Genomic DNA, 24,863 nt, shown 5'->3' with positions numbered 1-24,863 from the left:
CTAATTATGGTGGGATTGAATTAGAAATTGGTAACAGAAAAGCCTTTGGAAAATGCCCAAATATCTGGAAACTAAATAACATGCTTCTAAATAACCCATCCGTCAAAGAAGAAATCAAGGGAGAAAATTGGTCATTTGAACAGAATGAAAATGAAAATGTAACATATCAGAATTTTGGGGATGCTGCTAAAGCAGTACTTAGGAAAAAATTATAGCACAAATAACTACATTAGAAAAGAAAAGTCATAAATCAATGACCTCTGCTTTCATTCTAAAAAATTAGGAAAACAAGAGCAAATTAAAACCAAAGTAAAGAAAAGAAATAAGGATCAAAGTGGAAATTGATGATAAAGAAAACAAACAACAAAATAGCGAAAACCAATTAAGTCAAAAGCCATTTCTTGGAGTTCAACAAAATTGATAAACATAAGTCAGACTAATCAAGAAAAGAGAGAAGACACAAATAACTAATATTAGGAATCACAGGGCAATGTCATGGCTTATGCCTATAACCCCAGCACTTTGGGAGGCCAGGGCAGGAGGATCACTTGAGCCCAGGAGTTTGACACCAGCTTGGGCACCATAGCAAGATTACACCACTAAAAAAATAAAAATAAAAATAAATTAGGCCAGGTGCAGTGGCTCACGCCTGTAATCCCAGCATTGTGGGAGGCCAAGGCAGGAGGATCACTTGAGGTCAGGAGTTCAAGACCAGCCTGGCTACTGTGGTGAAACCCCGTCCCTACTAAAAAAAAAAATACGAAAAATTAGCTGGGCATGGTGGCGCACACCTGTAATCCCAACTACTCAGGAGACTGACGTAGGAGAATATCGCTTGAACCCAGGAGGTGGAGGTTGCAGTGAGCCAAGATCACTCCACTGCACTCCAACCCGGACTACAGAGTGAGACCATGTCTCAAAAAAATTAAATTAAATTAAATTAAATAATAAATTAGCCAGACATGGTGACGTGTGGCTGTAATCCTAGCTGTTTAGGAGGCTGATGTGGGAGGATAGCTTGAGCTCAGGAGTTCAAAGTTACAGTGAGTTATAATCATACCACTGCACTCCAGCCTAGGTGACAGAGTGAGACTCTGTCTCAAAAAAAAAAAAAAAATTAGAGGTGAGATTACCATATATTCCACAGTTATTAAAGGATGCTAAGGGGATATCATGTCAATAAATTCCACAACTTCGATAAAATAGACAAATTCCTTAAAAGACACAAATTACCAAAGCTCACTCAAGAAGCAATAGATAACCATAATAACCCTACATATATTAAAATTTGAATTTGTAGTTAAAAATTTAAAATCTCCCTACAAAGAAAACTCCAGGCCCAGATGGTTAATTCTATTAAGTATATAATGAAGAACTCATACTAATTTTATGAAAATGATTTCTAAAAGGAATTCTATGCAGACATGATTACCCTGATAGCAAAGTCAAAGATGTCACAAGAAAACTATAGATCAGCCTTTCTTCTAACCAAAGATTCAAAGATTCTAAACAAAATTTCACTATATCAAATTTGCTAGTATATTAAAAAGGGTAATAAACCACAATGAAATAAAGTTTATTCCAGGGATAAACATTCAAAAATTAATCAATCTAATTCACCATATTAACAACCTTGAAAAGAAAAACTATATGATCATCTTTATACATACAGAAGAGCATTTAACAAAATCCAACATCCATTCCGAATAAGAACCACCCAACAAACTAGGAATGTAATGGAACTTCCTCAATCTGATTAATTGCATCTACAAAAAGCCTTCATCTGACACCATACCTAATAGTAAAAGACTAAATGCTTTTCCTCTAAGATCAGGAACAATACAGGTATGCATGCTTTCATCATCTTTACTCATCCCTGTACTGGAGGTTGTAACCAGTATAATCATACAAGAAAGAGAAATAAAGGCAACCAGGTTAGAAAGAAAGAAGTAAAACTGTTTTTATTTACAGACCATATGATCATCTTGAATTCCTTATGCCAAGGACACTTCAGAACACTAGACTAGGTTTTTCTCAGCCAAGCATTATTGACATTTTGGGCTAGATAATTCTCTGTTGGGGACTGACGTGCACTGGGAGGGTGGTGGCTGCCTGTACAGTGAAGGATGTTTAGCAACATCTCTGGTCTCTTCCCAGAGATACCGGTAGCACTTTCCCACCCTCACCTCAATTCCTGACAGCTGCAACAACCACAAATATCTCCAATCATTGCCAAATGTTCCCTACTGGGAAAATTCTCCCCTCCCTGCCCACATTGAGAACTACTGTTCTATAGTCAAAGTTAAGGTGAATTACAGGAATTTGATAATGAAGGAAGTTAGAAGATGGCTGTAGTAATTAAAGTAAAAAATAAGAAAGGTCTGAACTCCATTAGCAATAGCAGGCTTGGACTCGAAGGGATGGGACAATAAAATTTAAGTATCATTTGGATGATAGGGTAGAATAGAGGAGTTCAAGTTTTGGTTTGCATAATGATGTAGATGATGGTGTCACCAAAGAGATGATCGTATTACATGTAACAGAAAACATGGAATACATGTTCTGAAAAAGCCTATTACAGTGGCTGAATTTTCTGATTCCAAAGTATCTCCAGATTGATAGCGAGTACAAGGATGGTTACCAGAGGCTGGGAAAGGTAGCTGGGGGTAGGGGGATGGTGGGGATGGTTAATGGGTACAAAGAAATAGAATGAATGAATAAGATCTAGTATTTGGGCCGGGCGCGGTGGCTCAAGCCTGTAATCCCAGCACTTTGGGAGGCCGAGACGGGCGGATCACGAGGTCAGGAGATCGAGACCATCCTGGCTAACACGGTGAAACCCCGTCTCTACTAAAAATACAAAAAACTAGCCGGGCGAGGTGGCGGGCGCCTGTAGTCCCAGCTACTCCGGAGGCTGAGGCAGGAGAATGGCGTAAACCCGGGAGGCGGAGCTTGCAGTGAGCTGAGATCCGGCCACTGCACTCCAGCCTGGGAGACAGAGCCAGACTCCGTCTCAAAAAAAAAAAAAAAAAAAAAAGATCTAGTATTTGATAGCACAACAGAGTGACTATAGTCAATAATAATTTAATTGTACACTTTAAAAGAACTAAAAGAGTATAATTGGATTGTTTGTAACACAAAGGATAAATGCTTGAAGGGACGGATACCCCATGGTCTATGATGTGATTATTACTCATTGTACGCCTGTATCAAAACATCACATGTACCCCATAAATATATATACCTACTATGTACCCATAAAAATTAAAAATAAAAAACAAACTATCTCCAGATAAAGAAAAAGGAGGACTTCATTAACTGTGCTCTGATTTGATTCTCGGTAAACATGAATTTAAGTGGTCTTTCTAATCCCCAAATCCTGAGAGTCACCATGCGGATTGAAATGTAGAAGACTATATATAAGTGGATTCAGTTTCTGTAAGTATGATAGAGCAGCAGAGTGGCCAAGTGGGGCAAGGAGAGGCACTCAAGTTAAGCACAAAGTTGTAAAGAGAATCTTTCCATAGTTCCTCAGAAATATATACCTCTCATCTATCTATCTGCAAAAGCAGATAAAGATCATAGTATAGCCAACTGGAATGTACCATTCCACCTTAGGTTAGCAGCTAAATCTGTGCTTATTTCTTCACTTACAAAGCACAATTTTAAAAAATCTTTATTGGAATATAATTCACATATCATATAATTCACACGTATCAAGTATATAATCCAATAGTTTCTAGTTTGTTCACAGAGTTCTGCAACCATCACCACCATCAATTTTAGAACTCCCAAAAAACTCTATCATCATTAGTAAGTCATTCCCTACTTTTCCCTCCTTTGTCACCTATTCTTCCACCTGCATCCCCTAGCCCAGACAATCATTTATCTACTTTCTGTCTCTAATATATTAGGCACAGTATTCATTAGCAGGCTAATATTTGGTCTTGTTTTATGACTTAATACACTTCAATTTTGGAAATTGTTATATCCAGTGGTAAATAAGAGTGAAATAATTTACCTTGGGATGAAAAGAAAAACACATTCCAGGAGCCTGTCGAGATATCAAAGCTTCGTCTTTCTTTTCCTTTTCCCCTCCTTTTCTGTTACTGGTAGCTGTAGTTCTCTTTAATCGCATCAAATCTGTATTTAAAGAAAAACATACATAACTTGTTATTTACCACATGAACGAGTACTGCAAATATGATGTGTATTTCTTCTTCAAATAATAATATTAGTTCTGCCAACTTTTGCATGTAATTAGGCTAAAATTAGCATACACTAGAACTAGCTGCTTAGAAAAACAATGACCAAGCCCAATTATTTTCTTATTGGCCAAACCAAAATTTGTCACCTTTCACACATGGTTAACTAGAAAATTTTAATTCAGCACGTAACAAGAAAAAGATAACTTGATTTTTCCTTTACCATAACAGTCTAGTCCTTTTCGTATAACCCATTTGGAGATTCTTCCATCTGCTGATATAGAAACTAGTATTTCTCTTTTGTCATCTCCTGTTGTTCCTCGATCTTGTTCTATCCACTGTAGTTGCCAGACAGGTCCCAAATGTTTTTGAGGTGATTCACTAAAACAGTAAAAAAATACTAAACATATAATCATTATAATAATTTCTTAAAGGTCTTGGAGTATAAGTGATAAGGTCAGCTTGCTAGAAGATCATGACCTATTTATATAATCCTTTTATTGTTCAAAAATAGACTTTTAAATATTTTAAAAAATAGAAAAGACAACCACGTTTCTACTTAATAGTCACTGTTACTTTTTCTACTTCTTACAAAAGAAAAATTGTACTGGTCTTTAACTATATTAGCTATCATAACAGCAATACAAAAGCGAAAATGTTCTTTCTTTTCAGAATCTACTTTTTTTTACTCAATTCATTAATTCGTTCTTAGTTTAGTTGTGTAAATTCTGACTTTTACTTTATTTTAGACACATTGAATATAAGTATTTTCATCTTTATAATGTTTTTATGAATTAAGTTGTTAATCATTTAAATCTTATCCAGGGAAACAATTCTTCTTTCTATATTTCACTCTTCTTCCTACGTTTCAAGATTGCCCATTGGTTTAACTCTCTCTATGGATTAGAGTTAAAATTTTTCTGAAAAATTAAACTCACTTCTCAGATTACTCTCTCTTCCTATCAGATTAATGTGATGTTTTTTTCACAGTACTGACTACCTTGATTTTTAATACAAACCCTCCAATGCAATCAGTTCTGAACATTTTTAAAATCATACATATCTTTGATTTTCTGGTGAAAATTATGGACCCTCTTCCCAGAAACAAGCACAAAGGCCCATGCTTTCAAAACTGCAAATAATTTGAAGTTAAGTTTAGGAGCCTCTGCTTTAATGGTTATTTCTAGTTCTAGCCAAGTTTATTCAAACACTTTTACAAACATGCCCCATTGGTATCTTGTCTATTACAAAAACCTAGTCTTTTTCATATCTTTCACCTCTAACCTTTTGGCTTTCCTCATACAACTCATTTATTCATTAATTATTCATCAAACACTTACTAGACTCCTGTTATATGTCCAATTTTCAATGACATGCTGATGATAGAAAGGTATATAAGATTCAATCCTTGCTCTCAAGGAACTTATACCCTCTTTAGTAAGATAGATAGATAGATAGATAGATAGATAGATAGATAGATAGATAGATAGATAGATAGGATAGATTTACATATATATATATATACACAAACATAATTTTATATATAATATGATAAGTGCTATGATAAAGGTATGTACAGGTTGCACAAAAGAAAGGAATGGGAAAATTTCCTGGAAGAAGTGAAACCAAAGCAGTAGTTTAAGAATAAGCATAAACTGTCAAGCCAGAGGAAGTTGGTTAGTGAGATGGGCAGAGAAGAAGTTGAAGGAGCTATTAGGACACACCATTCCAGCTGCAGAGACAACAAGAGGGATTATTAAATGTTTCAAAAATAATGGTATCACTCTCAGTAACGACATAAATATTTACTCAAAACTAAATAACATTAGAGTAAATCCTCCTGAAAAAGCATGTATTATACATTTATCTAATTCTCAGGTTCTTACCTACTATCCAGAACCGGAACATTACTGTTGCTCCGTACATTGTAAATTGCAATTGTGCCATTGTGGTAGCCAACTGCTAAAAGGTTAGGTGCTCCAATGGAAAAATCCACAGCAGTAACTCCATATGGACTCTGATAAATACGTTCTGGCCACTAAATTTTAAAAAATTACATTTTCAACTTGTTTTTGTAGACCACAGTAAGACAGAATATAATGGTGTCTGAGATTTAGTTTGGTGGCAGTGGGTATGTGAGCAGAGTTAGCCCACATTCAGTTACTTCTGTCCTCCTCGTTTCCAGTACAGAAAAGAATAAAACTTCACTTGGTCATTTCCTTTGATACAAGTATGAATCTTCAGCACTCAATGACTTTAAGAAATAGAGTGTTGGGCATGGGGGCTCACTCCTGGAATCCTAGCTACTAGGGAGGCTGAGGTGGGAGGATCACTTGAGACCAGCAGTTTGGGACCAGCCTGGGCAACATAACAAGACCCCCATCTCAGAAAGAAGGAAAAGAAGGAAGGAAGGAAGGAAGGAAGGAAGGAAGGAAGGAAGGAAGGAAGGAAGGAAGGAAGGAAGGAGGGAGGGAGGGAGGGAGGGAGGGAGGGAGGGAGGGAGGGAGGGAGGGAGGGAAGGAAGGAAGGAAGGAAGGAAGGAAGGAAGGAAGGAAGGAAGGAAGGAAGGAAGGAGGGAAGGAGGGAAGGAGGGAAGGAAGGGAAGTACAGCACAGTCTTCTACAATAATATTTTGGTAATCTTTCAGCAGGATTAGTATTAGCATCACATGTCTACCTTCTTATGGGAACAAAAAACTAATCATCTAGCATATATTCCTGTATTCTAGTATTTGTTTCAGATGCTTGGATTATCTAAAGAATGAAGAGAAAAAGTTCTAAAACTCCCCAAGTTACAAGTTACTCTGTTCTACAACCCCATAAAGAGTTTGTTTTGTTTGAATGTCTAATTTAAATCCTTTCCTGTTTTTAACCACCTACATAAAAAAGAAGACAGACTACTGATGATGAATCCAATGTCAATCCCTCCACACTTAAAATTGCTTCTTCCTTTCTTTTAGCTATATAAACCTAGATTTATATGACATATAGCTAAGTTTATTCAAACAGTTACAGATATTACAGACTAGAGGTATTTATAAAAATTTTAGTCATTTTTATATGTTCTTCTGGCCCTTCTCTAAGTTTTCCACTTTGCATTTCAGTTGTGAATCAAAACTAAATGTAAAACTTTAAAGTAACAGATCGACTAGAGCTGTTTAGCAAAATTACTACTATGATTCTTTATATTCATTCTCTTTGAAAAATGTATGACAGTAAGAAGGTCATATAAATTTATTTTATTTCTATTGAGAATAACAGTTAGGTGATAAGGAGGTATTCATATATTAAGAAACAACCAGGTATTTAAAAAACGTAATTCTCAGCTGGGCTCTGGTGGCTCACGCCTGTAATCCCAGCACTTTGGGAGGCTGAGGCGGGCGGATCACAAGGTCAAGAGATCAAGACCATTCTGGCCAACATTGTGAAATCCCGTCTCTATTAAAAATACAAAAATTAGCTGGGTGTGGTGGCATGCACCTGTAGTCCCAGCTACTCGAGAGGCTGAGGCAGGTGAATCGCTTGAACCCAGGAGGTGGAGGTTGCAGTGAGTCAAGATCACGCCACTGCACTCCAGCCTGGGTGACAATGCAAGACTCTGTCTCAAAAGAAAAACAAACAAACAAACAAAAAAACCCCATAATTTTCAAAGAATTTTCATTTACAGATTCATTTTTCTTTATAATTAGCTGTGAAAATCAATAATGGTTCAACTCTGCATCATCATATAGAAGCATATAGTACATGTTCAATAAATATTTACTGAATGAATTTATAAATGAATTCTCTTTACCCTATGTCAACAAGAACAAATTTTAATTGGTATGAGTTAAACCAAAGAAAATAGTCTTAATTGATAAAATTTTCTAGACTTTATTTATTACATGTAATTATATACTTTATGAGAATTTTGTCAACAGCCAGATAAAAATGCTTCTTATTCTTGTTTGAGTTACCATGGGATTCTTTATTGACCAGCAGCAAGCCAATCCTCTTTTTTGCTCTTTAAATCCAAAGTGCCCATAGCCAACAGCCAAAAGATCCTGAAAACCAGAAAAATACATTTAAAAATAAGAGAAGATAGCATTAAAATATTGGTAAATATATAAAGATATATATTAATGAGCTGTGTTAAAAATAGTAGTAAGACATTTCAACTGAGAGGAAAAAATGCCAGTACACCATCTGTTTTTACTCTATACCTCCATATTCCCAAGCAAAAAAATTAATCAGTGTAATGCTTCTAATTTGCAGACTGAAAGATAAGCACCTAAAAATAACCAATTGCTAACAAGTTCTTTTACATATTAAGGTAGTCTTCTGAGATTGTATTAATAGATTATAATATATTTTGAGTTTTTGAGGACTACCTAATTATTTCAAATGTAAAATAAAGGACACTTAAGTTAAAGGTAGGTGCCATAGACTGAATTGTGTCCCCTTAAAATTCATATGTTGAAGGTCTAACCTCCAATATGATTGCATGTGGAGATAAGGGTTTTAGGAGGAATCTAAGGTTAGATGAGATTACAAAGGATGGGGTCCTAATGAGATAGGACTGGTGACTTTATAAAAAGAGAAAAATACACCATAGATCTCTCTCTGCCATGTGAGGACACAGTGAAAAGGCAGCCACTGCAAGCCAGGAAGAGAGCTCTCACCAGAAACTGCATCAGTAGCCCTTGGATCTCAGACTTTCCAGCCTCCAGATTTATGGGAAAATAAATTGCTGTTCTTTAAGACATCCAGTCTATAATATTTTGTTATGGCAGCATGAGCTGCCTATACAGGAGGTCATTTCTAGAAATGCATATGTAAATACAAATAGGCAAAAGCTTAATAAATGAACAAATCCAGCCTCTGCTCTGTAATCAGAATACCTTTAATTTTAGAATATTACATTTTCTTATCACCACCTTACTTTCAGGACAACATAATCTCTCCACAATTCCCTCTGTCTTAAAAACAGTCTTCACTACTATACCCTTTCACCCTGACATTGACAAATCCCTATTTATCTCTTCTAGACTCTGCAGAGGCATTACTTTCTCTAAGAAACAGTCAAGAGCTTCTTGTATGTGTCCCCACAGCACTGTTTATTTCCTCATCATAGCACATTCAAAATTATTATACAGGTAGGGTCTATGTATAACTTCATTACTACTGTATCTCTAGTGCCTTAACAGTGTGCCAGGCACAGAGTTAATGTTCACTAAATATTTATACAATGAATTAATAAATATTATAGACTCCATCTGTAATATGTTTGCATTTAGGCTCATTCAAAATTATTTAATTTAATCTCCATAGCAATGCATTAATTTTTAAAATGCTAGTATATTCAGTTTCTAAAAATGTTTCATATATCTTTATTACAGATTTATTAAATCCTATTTACAGGACAGGCATGGTAGCTCACACATGTAAAAGCAGCACTTCGGGAGGCCAAGGCAGGAGGATCACTAGAAACCAGGAGTTCAAGACCAGCCTTGGCAACAAAACAAGACCCTCGTCTCTCCAAAAAATTAATTAATCAAAATTAATTCCACTAATTGAGAAGACAGTCCCAAATACAGTTTTATAAAGATAAATTCATAGTAAAAGTTTTTTACTTTGTTACAAAATAATACACATAATTAAAATAATGTGTTATTTAGATTTCAATGGAAATGATTATAGACTTTCTGTTTTTTAATAACTATGACAACTGTTATGTCTGCACAAAGCACCTGATAAGGTGTGGCAATAAAATAATAAGGCTAATTCATAAACATACAAAATATAATTTAAATAAATTGGTTTTGACTGCTTCAACAATTTAAATATTTATATCAAAGATACTGCCATTACCTGAAAAACTGTTGGAATTGTTAACTGGGAAATACCTTCAGAACCAGTTTATAAATCCCAGAAGAAAATTAGTCTAATTACTCTGTAATTCTCTCTTTTTTACAACCAAACATATAATTCTCCAACTTGACAATTCATCTTATTTGCCTCAAGATGACTTCTGTCAGTGCAGTAGTTAAGAGCAAGAACTATGGAGCCAGATGTTTGCATTTGAATTCTGGCTGTTTTACCTACTAGTGGTGTGACTTTGGGCAAATTACTTATGTTTTTTGTGCTTCAGTTTCCTTTCAACATAATGAGAAGAATAATAGTATCCAATTCACAGGGTTGTTGTGTTAGTACAGTTAAAAACAATGGCGCCTGCTACATACTAAGTGCTGTTTAAGCACTTGCTAATATCGGTGGTAAGAGTATTTTAAGGAATCTCAAAATTATTTTGCACACTTGTAGGGTCACTAGATTAAGTATACACTTCCAAATATGACTACTTTGAGGCTAATATAAATTTGGGCACATGAGTTTTGGTATACATTAAATAAATCTACCAATCCTCTAGTTTACTTATCCATATCTAACATGAATTCAGAGAATGCCATGTCCCAAGTAGATCCCCTAAAATAAAAATGGTAATGTTTTACATATTAAATGTTTACTATATTAAAGGAGAAAAACATTATTTTGTAACTATTTGCATTTCCCCCTTTTTAAACTGGAACTTGTTTTTGGGGCATTCTAAAACTCAAAGTTATGGTCAATTTAAATTCCTTGTCCCATATCTAAGGAAAGCAATTCTTCATTATTCGAACTTGATAATATCCCTTCAATGGTAGAAACAGAATTGTTCAAATGTTTCATAACTTACTGGATTTGTTTTATTCCAGGCAAGGCTGCTCACATTGAGGCCTTTGGTTAAGTCACAGGAAAAAGACCAAAGTCGTTCCAAGTTGGCGGGTATTGTTGATTCTTCTGCATGTATTTCTTCTTCCTCTTCCTTCTTAGATTCTTCCTCTACTTCTTCACGTTTTGCACTTTCTAAAAAATCTTCAGACTCTTCAGGTTCAGGTTCTAAAGTTTAATCAAATAAAAAGATCACTGTCCTCTACATGTAGACGGACCTGCCAAAAGCTCCAAACAGCCTATCTACCCACGGCTGACACTGCAAGCACCATCAGATCTGCTGGATCATATGGCGTAAGTGGCAGAGCACCGTGAAGGGCAGCCTGGATCTGTGGCAGAATCTTCTGCTGTTCTGGGTTCCAACTCAAAGCCAGCAGCTTTTCTGTTTATTTAGTAAATGGGCCAGTGTAACACATCCAAATGACAAATATGTTGTCTCTAAAATGTAAAGAGACTCACTAGGCATTGTGCTTCTTTTTGGTTGTAAAAGATGCCAGGTACAACAACTTATCCTTCACCTTAGAAGATACAGCTCAACATATCCCACACCACACACACATGACACCTAGAAACTTCACTGAGGTAGAAGTCCCCAGAAATCTTGTCAGTTTTACTTCCCACCCTCTGACAGGAAAATGTCTTACTGAAGTCTACTTCCTGTTTACTAAGTTCTATCAGCATATCATCCATTTAATGTGCTAGTGTGTTATCTTGTTGAAGGGAAAGAGCCCTGCAGACTAAATTATGATACAGGGTTGAAGAATTGATATACCCCTGAAGTAGGACAGTGAAGGTATATTGCTGGCCTGACCAGCTAAAAATAAATGACTTCTGGTTGTTTTTTACCAACAGACATTGCAGGAAAAAAAAGCATTTGCACCAGGTACAAGGGAGGTGTCTTAATTTCCTTCATGAACTTCTTATGGAACAACAGTTGCAATTGGAGTCACCACCCGGTTAAGTTTATAATAATAACCCACTGTCATTCTCCAAGATCCATCTGTTTTTAAATTTATTTATTTCCATTTTTTAGAGATGCGGGGGGTAGGGGGGTCTTACTATATTGCCTAGGCTGGTCTTGAATGCCTGGCCTCAAGCAATCCTCCTGTCTTAGCCTCCCAAAGTGCTATGATGACAGACATGAGCCACTGCACTTGGCCAAGATCCATCTGTTTTCTACACATGCCACATATGTGAGTTGAATGAGAAATGTGGTGGGTATCAACATCCCTGCATATTTCAAGTCCTTGACAGTGACAGTAATCTCTGAAGTCCCCTCAAGAATGTGTTACTGCTTCTGATTTACTATCATTATCACTCAAAGCCCATAGTTTTACATTTTAAAGTTTAGGGTTCACTCATGGTACTGTATATTCTACAGGCTTTGACAAATGTATAATGACACATATCTGCCATTGTAGTACCACATGGAGTAATTTCACTGCCCTAAAAATCTTCTGTGTTCTTCTTGTTCATCTCTTTCTGGTCCCTCATCCCTGGAAACTACTGATCATTTTACTGTCTCCATATTTTGCCTTTTCCCAAAATGTCATACAGTTGGAATCACGCAGTATGTGGCCTTTCAAATTGGCTTCATTTGCAGAGTAATATGCATTCAAATTTCCTCCAGGTCTGCTTCTGACTTGATAACTTAGTGATGAATAATATTCCATTGTCTGGATGTATCTTAGTTCATTTATCCATTCACCTACTGAAGGGCATCTTGGTTGCTTCTAAGTTGGGGCAATTATGAGTAAAACTGCTATAAATACCCATGTGCAGGTTTGGTGTGGACACAGCTTTCAGCTCATTTAGTTAATCAACAGATTACTAAATCGTATGGTAAGAGTATGCTTAGGTTTTTGTTTGTTTGTTTTGTTTTGTTTTGTTTTTGAAGACAGAGTCTCACTCTGTTGTCCTGGTTGGAGTGCAGTGGCACCATCTCCACTCACTTTAACCTCTACCTCCTGGGTTCAAGCAATTCTCATACCTCAGCCTAATGAGTAGCTGGACTACAGGCACCTGCCACCATACCCGACTAATTTTTTGTATTTTTAGTAGAGCCAGGGTTTCACTATGTTGGCCAGGCTGGTCTCGAACTACTGTCCTCAAGTGGCCTGCCCACCTCAGCCTCCCAAAGTGCTGGGATTACAGGCATGAGTCACCACACCCAGACAGGAGTATGTTTAGTTTTATAAGAAACGGCCAAACAATATTCCAAAGTGGATATACCATCGTGCATTCCCATCAGCATGAATGAGACTTCTTGTTGCTCCACATCTCCAACAGCTTTGAGTGCTGTCAGTGTTTTGGACTTGCCCATTCTAATAAGTGTGCAGTGATACCTCATTGTTGTTTTAATTTGCAATTCCCTAATGAAATCTGATATTGAAAGGTCAGGTGTAGTGGCTCACACCTGTAATCCCAGCACTTTGGGAGGCCAACGTGGGAGGGGAGCTTGAGTTCAGGAGTTCAAGATCAGCCTGGGCAACAAAGTGAGACCTCATCTCTACAGAAAATTTTTAAAAATTAGCTGGGTGTGGTGGTGCATGCCTGTGGTCTTAGCTAAGCCAGAAGCTGAGGCAGGAGGATCGCTTGAGACAGGGAAGCTGAGGCTACAATGAGCCGTGATTGTGCCACTGTACTCCAGCCTGGGTGACAAAGCAAGATCCTATCTCAAAAAAAAAGGGGGGGGGTTGGAGGAGGAGGATGAAGAAGAACAAGAACAAGAACAAGAGAAAATAACAATATGATGTTGAGTATCTTTTTGTATGCTACTTTGACATGTGTATATTTTCTTCAGTGAGATATCTCTTCAGGTCTTTTACCCATTTTTAATCATGTTGTTTATTTTTCTTATTGTTGGGTTTTAAGAGTTCTTTGTATATTTTGGATAATAGCAATTTATCAGAAATGTCTTCTGAAAATATTATCTTCAGTATGTGACTTGTCTTATTCTCTTGACAGCGTCTTTTGCAGAGCAGAAGTGTTTAATTTTAATGAGGCTCAGCTTATCAATTATGTCTCTCAATGGATCATACATTTGGTGTTATATTTTAAAAGTCATTGTAAGACCCAAGGTCATCTAGTGTTTCTCCTATGTTATCTTCTAAGAGTTTTATAGTTTTGCATTTTACATTCAGGTCTATGATCCATTTGAGTTAATATTTGTGAAAGGTGTAAAGTCTATGTCTAGGTTCATATTTAGTACCATTTGTTGAAAGACTACCTTTTTTCTATTGTATTGCCTTTCTTCTTTTGTCAAAGATCAGCTGACTATATTTTGGCAGATCTATTACTAGGTTCTCTATTCTGTTCTATTCTATATTCTTGTTTATTCTCTTGCCAATAGCATGCTATCTTGACCACAATCACTTTATACTGAGTCTTGAAATATTAAATATCTATATTAGACAAGAAAAAAATGTGAAATCAATGATCCAATTTTCCATTTTAAGAAACTAGAAAAGGAGTCAGGAACAGTAGCTCATGTCTATAATCCCAGAATGGGAACAACTCTTATTTAAAATGGTGCTGAAACAACTGGAGATTCAAAAAACAATCTTTAAACCTTAACTTAGTCCATTCATAAAAAAATTAATTGAAAATAGATAACATGATAGATATGTTAATGTGCTTCACTATAATGACCTTTTTATTATATATTTATCTTGTAACATCATGTTGTATACCTTAAATATACACAATAAATTTGTTAAAAATAAAAATAGGCCAGGCGCAGTGGCTCACACCTGTAACCTCAGCACTTTGGGAGGCCGAGGTGGATGGATCATTTGAGGTCAGAAGTTCAAGATCAGCCTGGCCAACATGGTGAAACCCCGTCTCTACTAAAAATACAAAAATTAGCCAGGCAGTAGTGGTGTGCGCCTGTAATCCCAGCTACTAGGGAGGCTGAGGTGGGAGAATCCCTTGAGCCTGGGAGGAAGAAGTTGCGGTGAACTGAGACAGGGCCATTGCACTCCAGTCTGGGCCAGAGAGTGAGACCCTGTCTCAAAAAAAAAACAAATAAATAAACGAACAATCCAATATAGATAGTAGACCTAAACATAAAAGCTAAAACTATACAGCTTCTAGAAGAAAACTGGGACGTACAAATTTGCAAACTTGGGGCAGGCAAAGATTTGTTAGAGAGCTCATGGAAGGAATTAATTACAAAAGAAAAAATTGACAGATTAGATTTCACAAAAATAAACTTCTGTTCATCAAAAAAATTTTAAGAAAATAAATTGGCAATCCACAGACTTAAATATTTGCAAAATATGTAACTGACAAAAGGTTTGTATCCAGAGTATATAAAAATAAGCTCTTACAACTTGAGTTTTTAAAAGACAATTCAGGCTGGGCACGGTGGCTCATGCCCTGTAATTCCAGCACTTTGGGAGGCTGAGGAGGGTGGATCACCTGACGTCAGGAGTTTGAGACCAGCCTGACCAACATGGTGAAACCCAGTCTCTACTAAACTACAAAAATTAGCTGGGCATGGTGGTGGGTACCTGTAATTCCAGCTACTTGGGAGGCTGAGGCAGGAATCACTGGAACCCAGGAGGTGGAGGTTGCAGTGAGCCAAGATTGTGCCTTTACACTCCAGCCTGGGTGACAGAGTGAAACTCTATCTCAAAAAAAAAGAAGTAGAAGAAAAATTTAAAAAAATAAAAAACTAAAAAGGCAACTCAACTTTAAAATTGGTAAGAGACTTGACCAAACAGTAAACAGAAGATATTCAAGTGACCAAAATAAATCACATAAACAAGAACTCAGTTTTTAGAACAACACTAAAAGGATTGCCAACATCAGGTGTTATAAATGTTGTGGAGCAACTGAGACTCTTACACATTGCTGTGTGAGTATAAGATGTTATAACCACTTTGGAAAAGTATTTTACTGTTTCTTAAAATGTTAAACATCTACCCAGTAATCCAATAATCCCATTTGTAGGTATTTTCACAGGAAAAATTAAAACATCCATTTACCAAAAGGCTCACACAAAAATGTTCGTACCAGCTTTACTCTGAATATCTCCAGACTGAAAATATGCAAGTGTCCCTCAACATGTGAATGGATAAACAAATCATTATGGTATATTCATATACTACAGCATTACTTGGGAAAACAATGAACTACTTATACACGCATCAACCTAGGAAATCTCAAAAACATTAATATTGAATGCAAGAAGCCAGACTCAAAAGAATACTTACTTTATGAACCCACTTATGTTATATGACATATCAGAATAGGGAAAGTTAATCTATATTGATGGAAATCAGAGCAATGCCTGTGTGTGTGTGTGGTGGAGGTTGGGGAGTGGGGTTAAGGTTTACTTGGAAAACTGCACACAGTAACTCTTAGGGTTAACAGACAGGTCCTCTGTCTTGATTAAGGTATTGGTAACTCCAGTTTATACATTTCCAAAATGCATTTTTATATATAATTTAAAATATATATTTCATTGTATATAAATCTTACCTCATTAAAACATTTGCTAGAGTATTTTTATTTCTTAGATGTGTTGAAAGAAGTGATGTGCCAACAGTAACATTTACATTGTTACATTTACATTTTGTTTTGTAAATGTCAATATATAAGTACTATATGAATTGCAACCTTACAACTCTTTAAATATAGGATGAAAAATACATATATATAAGTGATTAAAATGTTTAAATATCAACCTAATGTGAGAGAAGGAACACAGTTTTTCAATACTCTTCTAGATGCATGCAGGCAAAAAGATTTACAACCATTTGTCACACATACTATTCTGTAACCTTTTTCTTTTCAAATGTAACCATATAGATTAATTTTGACTTGAAGAATCAAGATAAATTTCGTAAAGGAAATTTCCTTAATCCATATTTGAAAGCTGGGAATACAATAGGCAAGCATGGGGTGGGGACAGACTGTCAAGCAAATTCCAACTAGAAGTACTAAGGCAGGAAAATGTGGGTTCTATTTGAGGACTACCAGATAAGTCTAAATATAGCTAACTTTTAGAGTCTCCAAAGCAGTATGATAATACAAAGTAATCTGTGGCCATACTGCAGATATCTTTTGAATGATACACTTTGAGCTTTGTAATTTATTCTAGGCAATGGGAAAGCATTGAAGGTTTTTTGAGTGGTTTAGGATACATCAGCAAAGTGCGCTGATATAGCAGAAAGAGAACTAGAACTTGAGATGGTTGAATGCCTAGCTTTTCTACTTACTATTAACCTCACAAAGTTTCTATAGCCTTCATTTTCTTCATTCATGTATTTTTTAATACATGATGAAAGGTCGATTAAGATAATCTCTAAAATCCTTTAAAATATTCTGTTATCATATGAGATGGGATTTGTAGCAATGAGAACAGGTAGAATGCCCCTGCAATAGATTTGGGAGTAGTAACAAAAGTAAGAACCTAGAAAGTAACAACGATAATGGAAAAGAAGAGGTTGAATATGAGAGATACTGTAAAAATGAAGAAGTAATTGAATGCAGGAATAAAGGAGAACTAAGAGCTATAGATGCTTAGGAAGTTTTGAATCTGAGACAATCTGTTTCTGTGGGCATCCTAGTCTGGACTGTAGTGCTACTCACACATTTAGGGCTGAAAGCTTTAGAAATACGTCCTCTGATAATGATAACTCAACCTGGAGATTACATTTAGAAATATATACTAAAACCCTTACATTTTAAAAATTATTTGAGTTTGTCTAAACATGATAAGGTCTTGCTCTGGCACCCAGGCAGGAGTGCAGTGGCATGATCATAGCTTGCTACAACCTTGAACTCCTGGACCCAAGCAATCCTCTTCCTCAGCCTCCCTAAGTACTGGGATTATAAGCATAAGCAACTGCACCCAGCCTAAACATGTTTATTTTTTTAAATACCTTTTAAAACAGGAAGCTGACGATAAGCTGCAAGTTTTGGCTGAAATATATTTTCCATTAGAACTCGTTCCATAAAAAATAAGTCCTGATGAAATTTGTCAGACTTTAATATTGCATCTGAGTGGTCTTCCTCATCTTCATGGATTTTTGCCAGAATTACGTTTTCTATGTCCATTAGAGAACTAGTTTCGCTATCTACAAAATACAAACATGACACAATGATAAAATATTAAAATGGATGGTTCATACATTCTAAAGACTTTTTAAATGACATTTCATCATTTGTATTTATTTTCCTCCAGTTTTCAACAACTTTAATAGACATTTATTGAATAGCTTATGTACCAAGCACATGAAAGATGCACATACCTCATTTTGAAATTCTTTTTTTTTTTTTTTGAGACGGAGTCTCGCTCTGTTGCCCAGGCTGGAGTGCAGTGGCATGATATCGGCTCACTGCAAGCTCCGCCTCCTGGGTTCACGCCATTCTGCGTCAGCCTTCGGAGTAGCTGGGACTACAGGCGTCCGCCACCACGCCCAGCTAATTTTTTGTATGTTTTAGTAGAGACGGGGTTTCACCGCATTAGCCAGGATGGTCTCAATCTCCTGACCTCGTAATCCACCCGTCTCGGCCTCCCAAAGTGCTGGGATTACAGGCTTGAGCCACCGCGCCCGGCCTGGAATTCTTAACCATCAAAAACTGTACTATTTTTCAGAACACAGACAATGATAACCTCCTGAGGTAATTTTTATCTTTATTCTTTTAAAATTCAAGTTGAAAAAAGATGATCGGTCTTCAGAAAAAGGTCTGATTTGATTATTCTATATAGAAATACTATACTATTGTATTAAGTTTTCTATTGCTGCTGTAACAAATCACAGTGGCTTAAAACAACGCAAATTTGTCTTACAGTTCAGTAGATTAGAGGCCTAACAGATGTCACTGAGCTAAAACCAAGAAGTTGATAGGGCTTTGTTCCTTTCTGAAGGTTCTAAAGGAGAATTTGTTTCCTTGATTTTTTCAGTTTCTGGGGGACACCACGATCTTTCCTTCATCTTCAAAGACAGCAACATTGATTGCATTCCTGCTGACCTTCTTCTGTCATCACATCTCTCTCCCAGATCACAACTGGAAAAGGTCTTTTACTTTTTAGTACTCCATGTGATTAGATTGGGGCCAATAAGATTATCCAGAATAATCTTTCCATCTGAAGATCCCCATTGTAATCACATCCGGAAAATCTCTTTTGCCGTGTTAGGTAACACATTCACAGTTTCCAGGGATTGGGGTGTGCACAAATTTGCGGGACTATTGTTCTGCCTACCACACTACTTAGTAAACTCTTATTTTAAAAAAAGAATGAAGGAAACTCTTGCTTCTTTATCTTCATAGATGGAAGGAGCGTACTTCTCCTTATTCCTCCTGCTAAATTCAATTAACTGGAAATTTTAGAAAACAACAAACATAAGTAGTCTTTGAAAGGTGAAGAGAAGGAATGGGTATTCTTTTTGCCTCATATATTTCAGATATGGAGCTGAAGAAGTCAGCAACCTGGGAACACTGATGGGCATAAGCAAGAAAAAATCCCCAAAAGAAGCCTCCTCTCTTTAGCCAAAGGACCAGGAAAAGCGTAGCCTTGAAAGAAAGAAAGCTTTTAGATGGCAGCCATTCTACTCCAGCCAAGCACAGAAAAAACTGTAGCCCCACCCATGTGACAAAGGCCAAGTGGGAGCCTAGTCTTCCACCCTCACTAGGCTGTAACAAGGCATCCCAAATCCCTGACTTTTCACTGTGTATGGTGTCAGAGAAGGCCCAACAGGCAGGCAGGACTTTCATCCCTACCAAACATAATGATAGTGGTCCCCTTCCTACAGTGTCAGTGGAGACCAGCTGGGGAGCCTGGAATTCCAACCTATCCAGTAGTAACAAAGTATACCTCCCTCTTCCCATTGGAGTAGTCAGAGTTGGACTGGTGAAGAGTCAAAACTTTTAACACTCCCCAGCAGCAATGAGAACAACCCCCACTGTGTAGTGTCAGTGTAGGCCACATGTATGGCACTAATGAAGCATTCCTATACCTCCTAGCCATGGTGTTGTCAATGGAAACCGGAGCGCCTATCACTGCCCCATGGTAATGAAGATACCACTTCCCCTGATGTCATTGGAGGTCAAGTGGCAAATATAGACTTCTACCCCTACCTGGAAATAATCAGGCAGTGACTCCCACTTTCCCCTGCCAGAACAGTGTCAAACAAAGCCTGTTTAAATGGAAGTTTAGAAAAGATTCAGACTCTTACAATACCCCAAATGTCCAAGTTTCAATTGAAAGTCACTCATCATAGCAAGAACCAAGAAAATCTTAACTTGAATGGAAGAAGTCCCTATACACCAACATCAATGTTACAATTATCTGACAAAGAGTTTAAAGCAAACATCATAAAAATCCTTCAACAAGTTATTTATGAACACACTTGAAACAAAGGAAAAAATAGAAAGTATCATCAAAGGGATAGAAAGTCTTAGCTAATGAATACAAAGTCTTAGCAAATGAAAAGAAGAACCAACTGGAAATTTTAGGAGTGAAAAACATAACTAAAATTTAAAACTCAGTGGATGGGCTCTACAGCAGAATGGAAGAAAAATAAATCAGTAAACTGGAAGAGAGAACAATGGAAATAACCCGATCTTTAAAACAGACAGAAAAGTCTGAAAAAAATGAGGAGTCTCAAGAACCTCTGCAACCATAACAACATATGTACCATTCAAATCATTATCATCCGAGGATTTTGGAGAAATGGGGTGGGCCTGAAAAAGTACTTAAAGAAATAATAGCTGAAAACTTCTAAAATTTGGCAAAGGACAACAAATATATTCAAGAAATGAATAAATCACAACGAAGATAAAGAAATGCACACCAAGATGCACCATACTAAAATTTCTAAAAACAGAAGACCAAAAAAAAAAAAAAAAATTCTAGAAAGTGGCAAGAGAGAAATGACACCTTATTTTTAGGTGGAAAATAATTTGAATAGCAGCAGATTTCTCACTGGAAACCCTGGAGGCCAGAAAAAAGTGGTACACATTCTTGGGGTTCTGAGTGGAAAAAATGGTCAATGCAGAATTCTATACCCAGTGAATTTTCCTATGGGAATAATTCTATACCCAGTGAATTATCCTATAGGAATAAAGAGGAAATTAAGATATTGTATTCTCAGATGAAGGAATACTAAGAATTTGTCTCAAAACAACAACAACAACAACAAAAAGTCTTTCCTAAAGAATGGCTAAAGGCAATTCTCTAAACAGGAAGAAAATAAGAAAGGAATTTTAGAACATCTGAAAGGAAAAACCAACAATGGGAAGAGAGAAAATAAGGATAAATAAAATATACTTTTCTTATTCTTTTGAGTTTTCTTAATTATGTTCGACAGTTGAAGCAAAAATTATTACATTGTCTGATATAGTTTTAAATGTCTAAATATTAAATGTTTATATATCTAAATATCTTTGTAAATACTTAGAAGAAATATTTAAGGCAAATATAAATGGGGGTGGAATCTAAAGGGAGATAAGGTTTCTATACTTTACTTGAACTGATAAAATGTCAACATCTATTGACTATTGTGTATGCATAATGGAATACGTAAAGTAAATAATAAAAAAGTTGCACATAAACTCAAAACACTACAGGTAAATTAAAGCAGAATTTAAAAAATTGTTTGAGAAAGAAGCAAGAAAGCAGGAAGAAGAGAGAACCGTAAGATAGATAAGATAGAATAAGCAGAAAAAAACAGCAGACTTAAGGGCTAACATGCCAATAAAACATTAAATACAAATGGTCTACCTATACCAATTTAGAGATAAAGACTGGCAAAAAAAAATTGGAGTAAAAACATGACTCAGACATATGATGTCTACAATAAATTTATTTTAAATATACAATGTAGATAGGTTGAAAGCAAACAAATAAAAAAAGATATAGCAGGCAAATATTAACCAAAAGAAAGCAGGAGGGGCGATATCAACATCATATAAAGTTGACTTCAGAGCAAAGAAAATTACCAGGGATATATAGCAACATTATGTTATGACTGTACCAAGAAGACATAGCAATAATTAGTGTTTATGCAAAAAAAAAAAAAAAAAGGCTATAAAATATGTAAAGTAAAAATTATTAGAACTGAAAAGAGAAATAATGGTTACATAAAATTTTAATGGAATAAAGAGATAGAAAATCAGCAAGGGTATATATGAACTCAACATCATCAACTAAAAAGATGTAACTAACATTTATATAATATTCCACCTAATAACAGCAGAATACACATTCTAGGTCATATAACAAACCTTGACAAATTTAAAAGAAGAGAAATCATAGTGCCTTAAAGGAAGAGAAATCATAGTGTCTTCTCCAGTCATAGTGGAATCAAGCTAGAAATCAATAATGGAAAGATAACAGGAAGATCTCCAAACACTTAGAATCTTAAAAAAAAAAAAAAAATGCTTTAAATAATCTGTGTCAAAGAGGAAGTCTCAAGGGAAATAAAAAATGTATGTAATAATGAAAATAAAACACAACATGTCAAAATTTGTGGAATACAGATAAAGCAGCACTGATAGGAAAATTTACAGCATTAAATGTATACATTAGAAAAGAAGGAAAGTCAAGTCAATAATCTAAGTTCCCAATTCAAGAAAAAAGAAGAAGAGAAAAAAGAGCAAAATAAACTTAAAGCAATGAGAAGGAAGAAAATAGAAGAGAAGTAAATGAAATTAGAAACAAGTCAGTGAAATAAAGAATTGGTTCCTTGACAAGATTAACAAAATTGACAATGTTCCATCAGACTGACAAAGAAAAAAAGAGAGAAGAAATAAATTACCAAAATCAGGAGTAAAATAGCAGATACTACAGATCCCATAGACATCAAAGTGATAATAACAAACAACTTCTATGTCACATAAATCTCACAACTTAGATAAAATAAACCAATTATTTAAAAAAACTATTACAAATTATATTATAATATTAATAATATAATTTCAATGTTAAGAAAATTAGGAGGGGGGAGGAGGGAGGGATTGCTTTGGGGAGTTATACATGATATAAATGATGAATTGATGGGTGCTGACGAGTTGATGGGTGCAGCACATCAACATGGCATAAGTATACATATGTAACAAACCTGCACATTATGCACATGTACCCTAGAACTTAAAGTATAATAAAAAAAAATAAAAAAAATAAAAAAATAAAAAAAAGAAAAAAGCTGATTTCAGAAGGAAAAAAAAAAAAAAGAAAACTAAATTTGTAGTTTAAAAAACTCATCCACAAAAAATCACCAAGCATGGATGTTTTCACTAAAGAATTCAACCAGAAACTTGAAGAAGAATTATCACTAATTCTACCCAACCTCTTCCAAAAATAGAAAAGGAAAGAATACTTGCTTATTCATTTTATGAAACTATTATAACAAAGTGAGACAAAGTACAAAAAAGAAAGCTATATTATCTCTCATCAACATCAACATAAAAATCCTTAGCAAAATATTACAACACAGAATTCAGCAATATATAAAAAGAATTATTATACATGATGACCATTTGAAGTTTATTCTAGGATGAAAGAGTTCTTCAATATTAAAAAATCAATCAAAGTAATCCATTACGTTTAGGCCAATGAAAAAATAAATCACATGATCGTATCAATCAATTCAGAAAAATCACTTGACAAATCAACCATTTATGAAAAAAAAATCTCTCAGAAAAATAGAAACAAGCAGGGTGTTATGGACAGAATGATTGTGTCCCTATAAACTCATGTGTTGAAATTCTAACCCCCAATGTAATGGTGATTAGGAGGTAGGACCTTTGGGAGATAATTAAGTCATGAGAGTGGAGCCCTCATGAATGAGATTAGTGTCCTGAAAAAGTTACCCCCAGAGAGCTCTTTTGCTCTGTGTCTGCCATGTAAGGATACAGGAAGTTAGCAATCTGCAACATGGAAGAGGGTTGTTGTGATTTTTATTGTTATAACTTCTTTCTAATTTGGTCTTGAGTTCTCTCAGTCAAGTAGCTATAGGCCAAGATAGCTACTCTCTAGAAGGGCCCTGACCAGGAGGAATGGTAAATTCAGGTGTATTGGTCAGGTGAGACACCATGAGGAAGTGAAACCAAAATGCACAAAACAGCAAAAATGTGTTACTCACAGGTCTCAGAGAAATTACTGGTTATTATTCTCCTTACAAGAAGCTGATGAGAAGCACAGAGGAGGCAAATAATTCAATCACCAGGAAGGGAGTGAGAAAGAGAGAAGACATGTGGAACTATGCCTCATAGGCATTACCCCTCAGGCTTTCCCACAGGTTTATGGATTGACGAGCTTAAAGAAAACATGCCTGAGTCAGGGAACTTACATGATTCTAGTGTTGACCATTAGGTTTTATCATGGTCAGCAGCTGTAGGGTATATTGAGTTTTAGGCCTGTGAGATGAGGAACAAGTGGGCTCTATGGCACACAATCACATAGCAAAGTTTTATGTTTTAACTAGGCTAAAGGTGATGGGGTACAACACAGTTTCAAACAACTTATGTCAGACCTAAAAGTGAATGCCAAGGGAGCAACTATATTAAACAAATTTACAACAAGTGTCCCACACCAGAACCCAACCATTCTGGCACTCTGATCTCGAACTTCTAGCCTCTAGAACCATGAAAAATAAATTTCTGTTATTTATAAACCTCCAAGCCTAGGGTACTTTGTTGCAGCAGCCCAAACTGACTAAGACAAGGATGTCCCTCAGCTTGAAAAAGACCATCTACAAAAAACTACTGGTAACATCATACTTAATGGTGAAAGACTGAATTGTTTCTTACAATCAAGAACAAAGGCAAGAATGTCTGCTGTCACCACTCTTATTCAATATAGTGACAGAAGTTCTAGCAGAGCAATAAAGTCAAAAAAAGGAAATAAAAGGCATGTAGATCAGACAGAAAAAAATAATACTGTCCCTAAATGCAG

General features: G+C 35.8%; 1 protein-coding gene across 1 annotated transcript in view; it reads right to left on the bottom strand.

Annotated features, from left to right (window-relative positions):
• Positions 1–24,863, bottom strand: part of WDR78 (WD repeat domain 78) — a 109,263-nt gene that overhangs the window by 12,968 nt on the left and 71,432 nt on the right. The window contains 6 exon segments of the mRNA XM_010357084.2: positions 4,022–4,143; positions 4,429–4,586; positions 6,092–6,243; positions 8,161–8,247; positions 10,917–11,119; positions 17,845–18,039. Coding sequence (XP_010355386.1) covers positions 4,022–4,143; positions 4,429–4,586; positions 6,092–6,243; positions 8,161–8,247; positions 10,917–11,119; positions 17,845–18,039 — 917 coding nt within the window.

Source organism: Rhinopithecus roxellana, chromosome 12, assembly GCF_007565055.1.
Source record: "Rhinopithecus roxellana isolate Shanxi Qingling chromosome 12, ASM756505v1, whole genome shotgun sequence".
Classification (NCBI taxonomy): Eukaryota; Metazoa; Chordata; class Mammalia; order Primates; family Cercopithecidae; genus Rhinopithecus; species Rhinopithecus roxellana.
The sequence above is the reverse complement of the archived record's forward strand: the minus strand, read 5'-3'. Positions and strand labels throughout refer to the sequence as shown.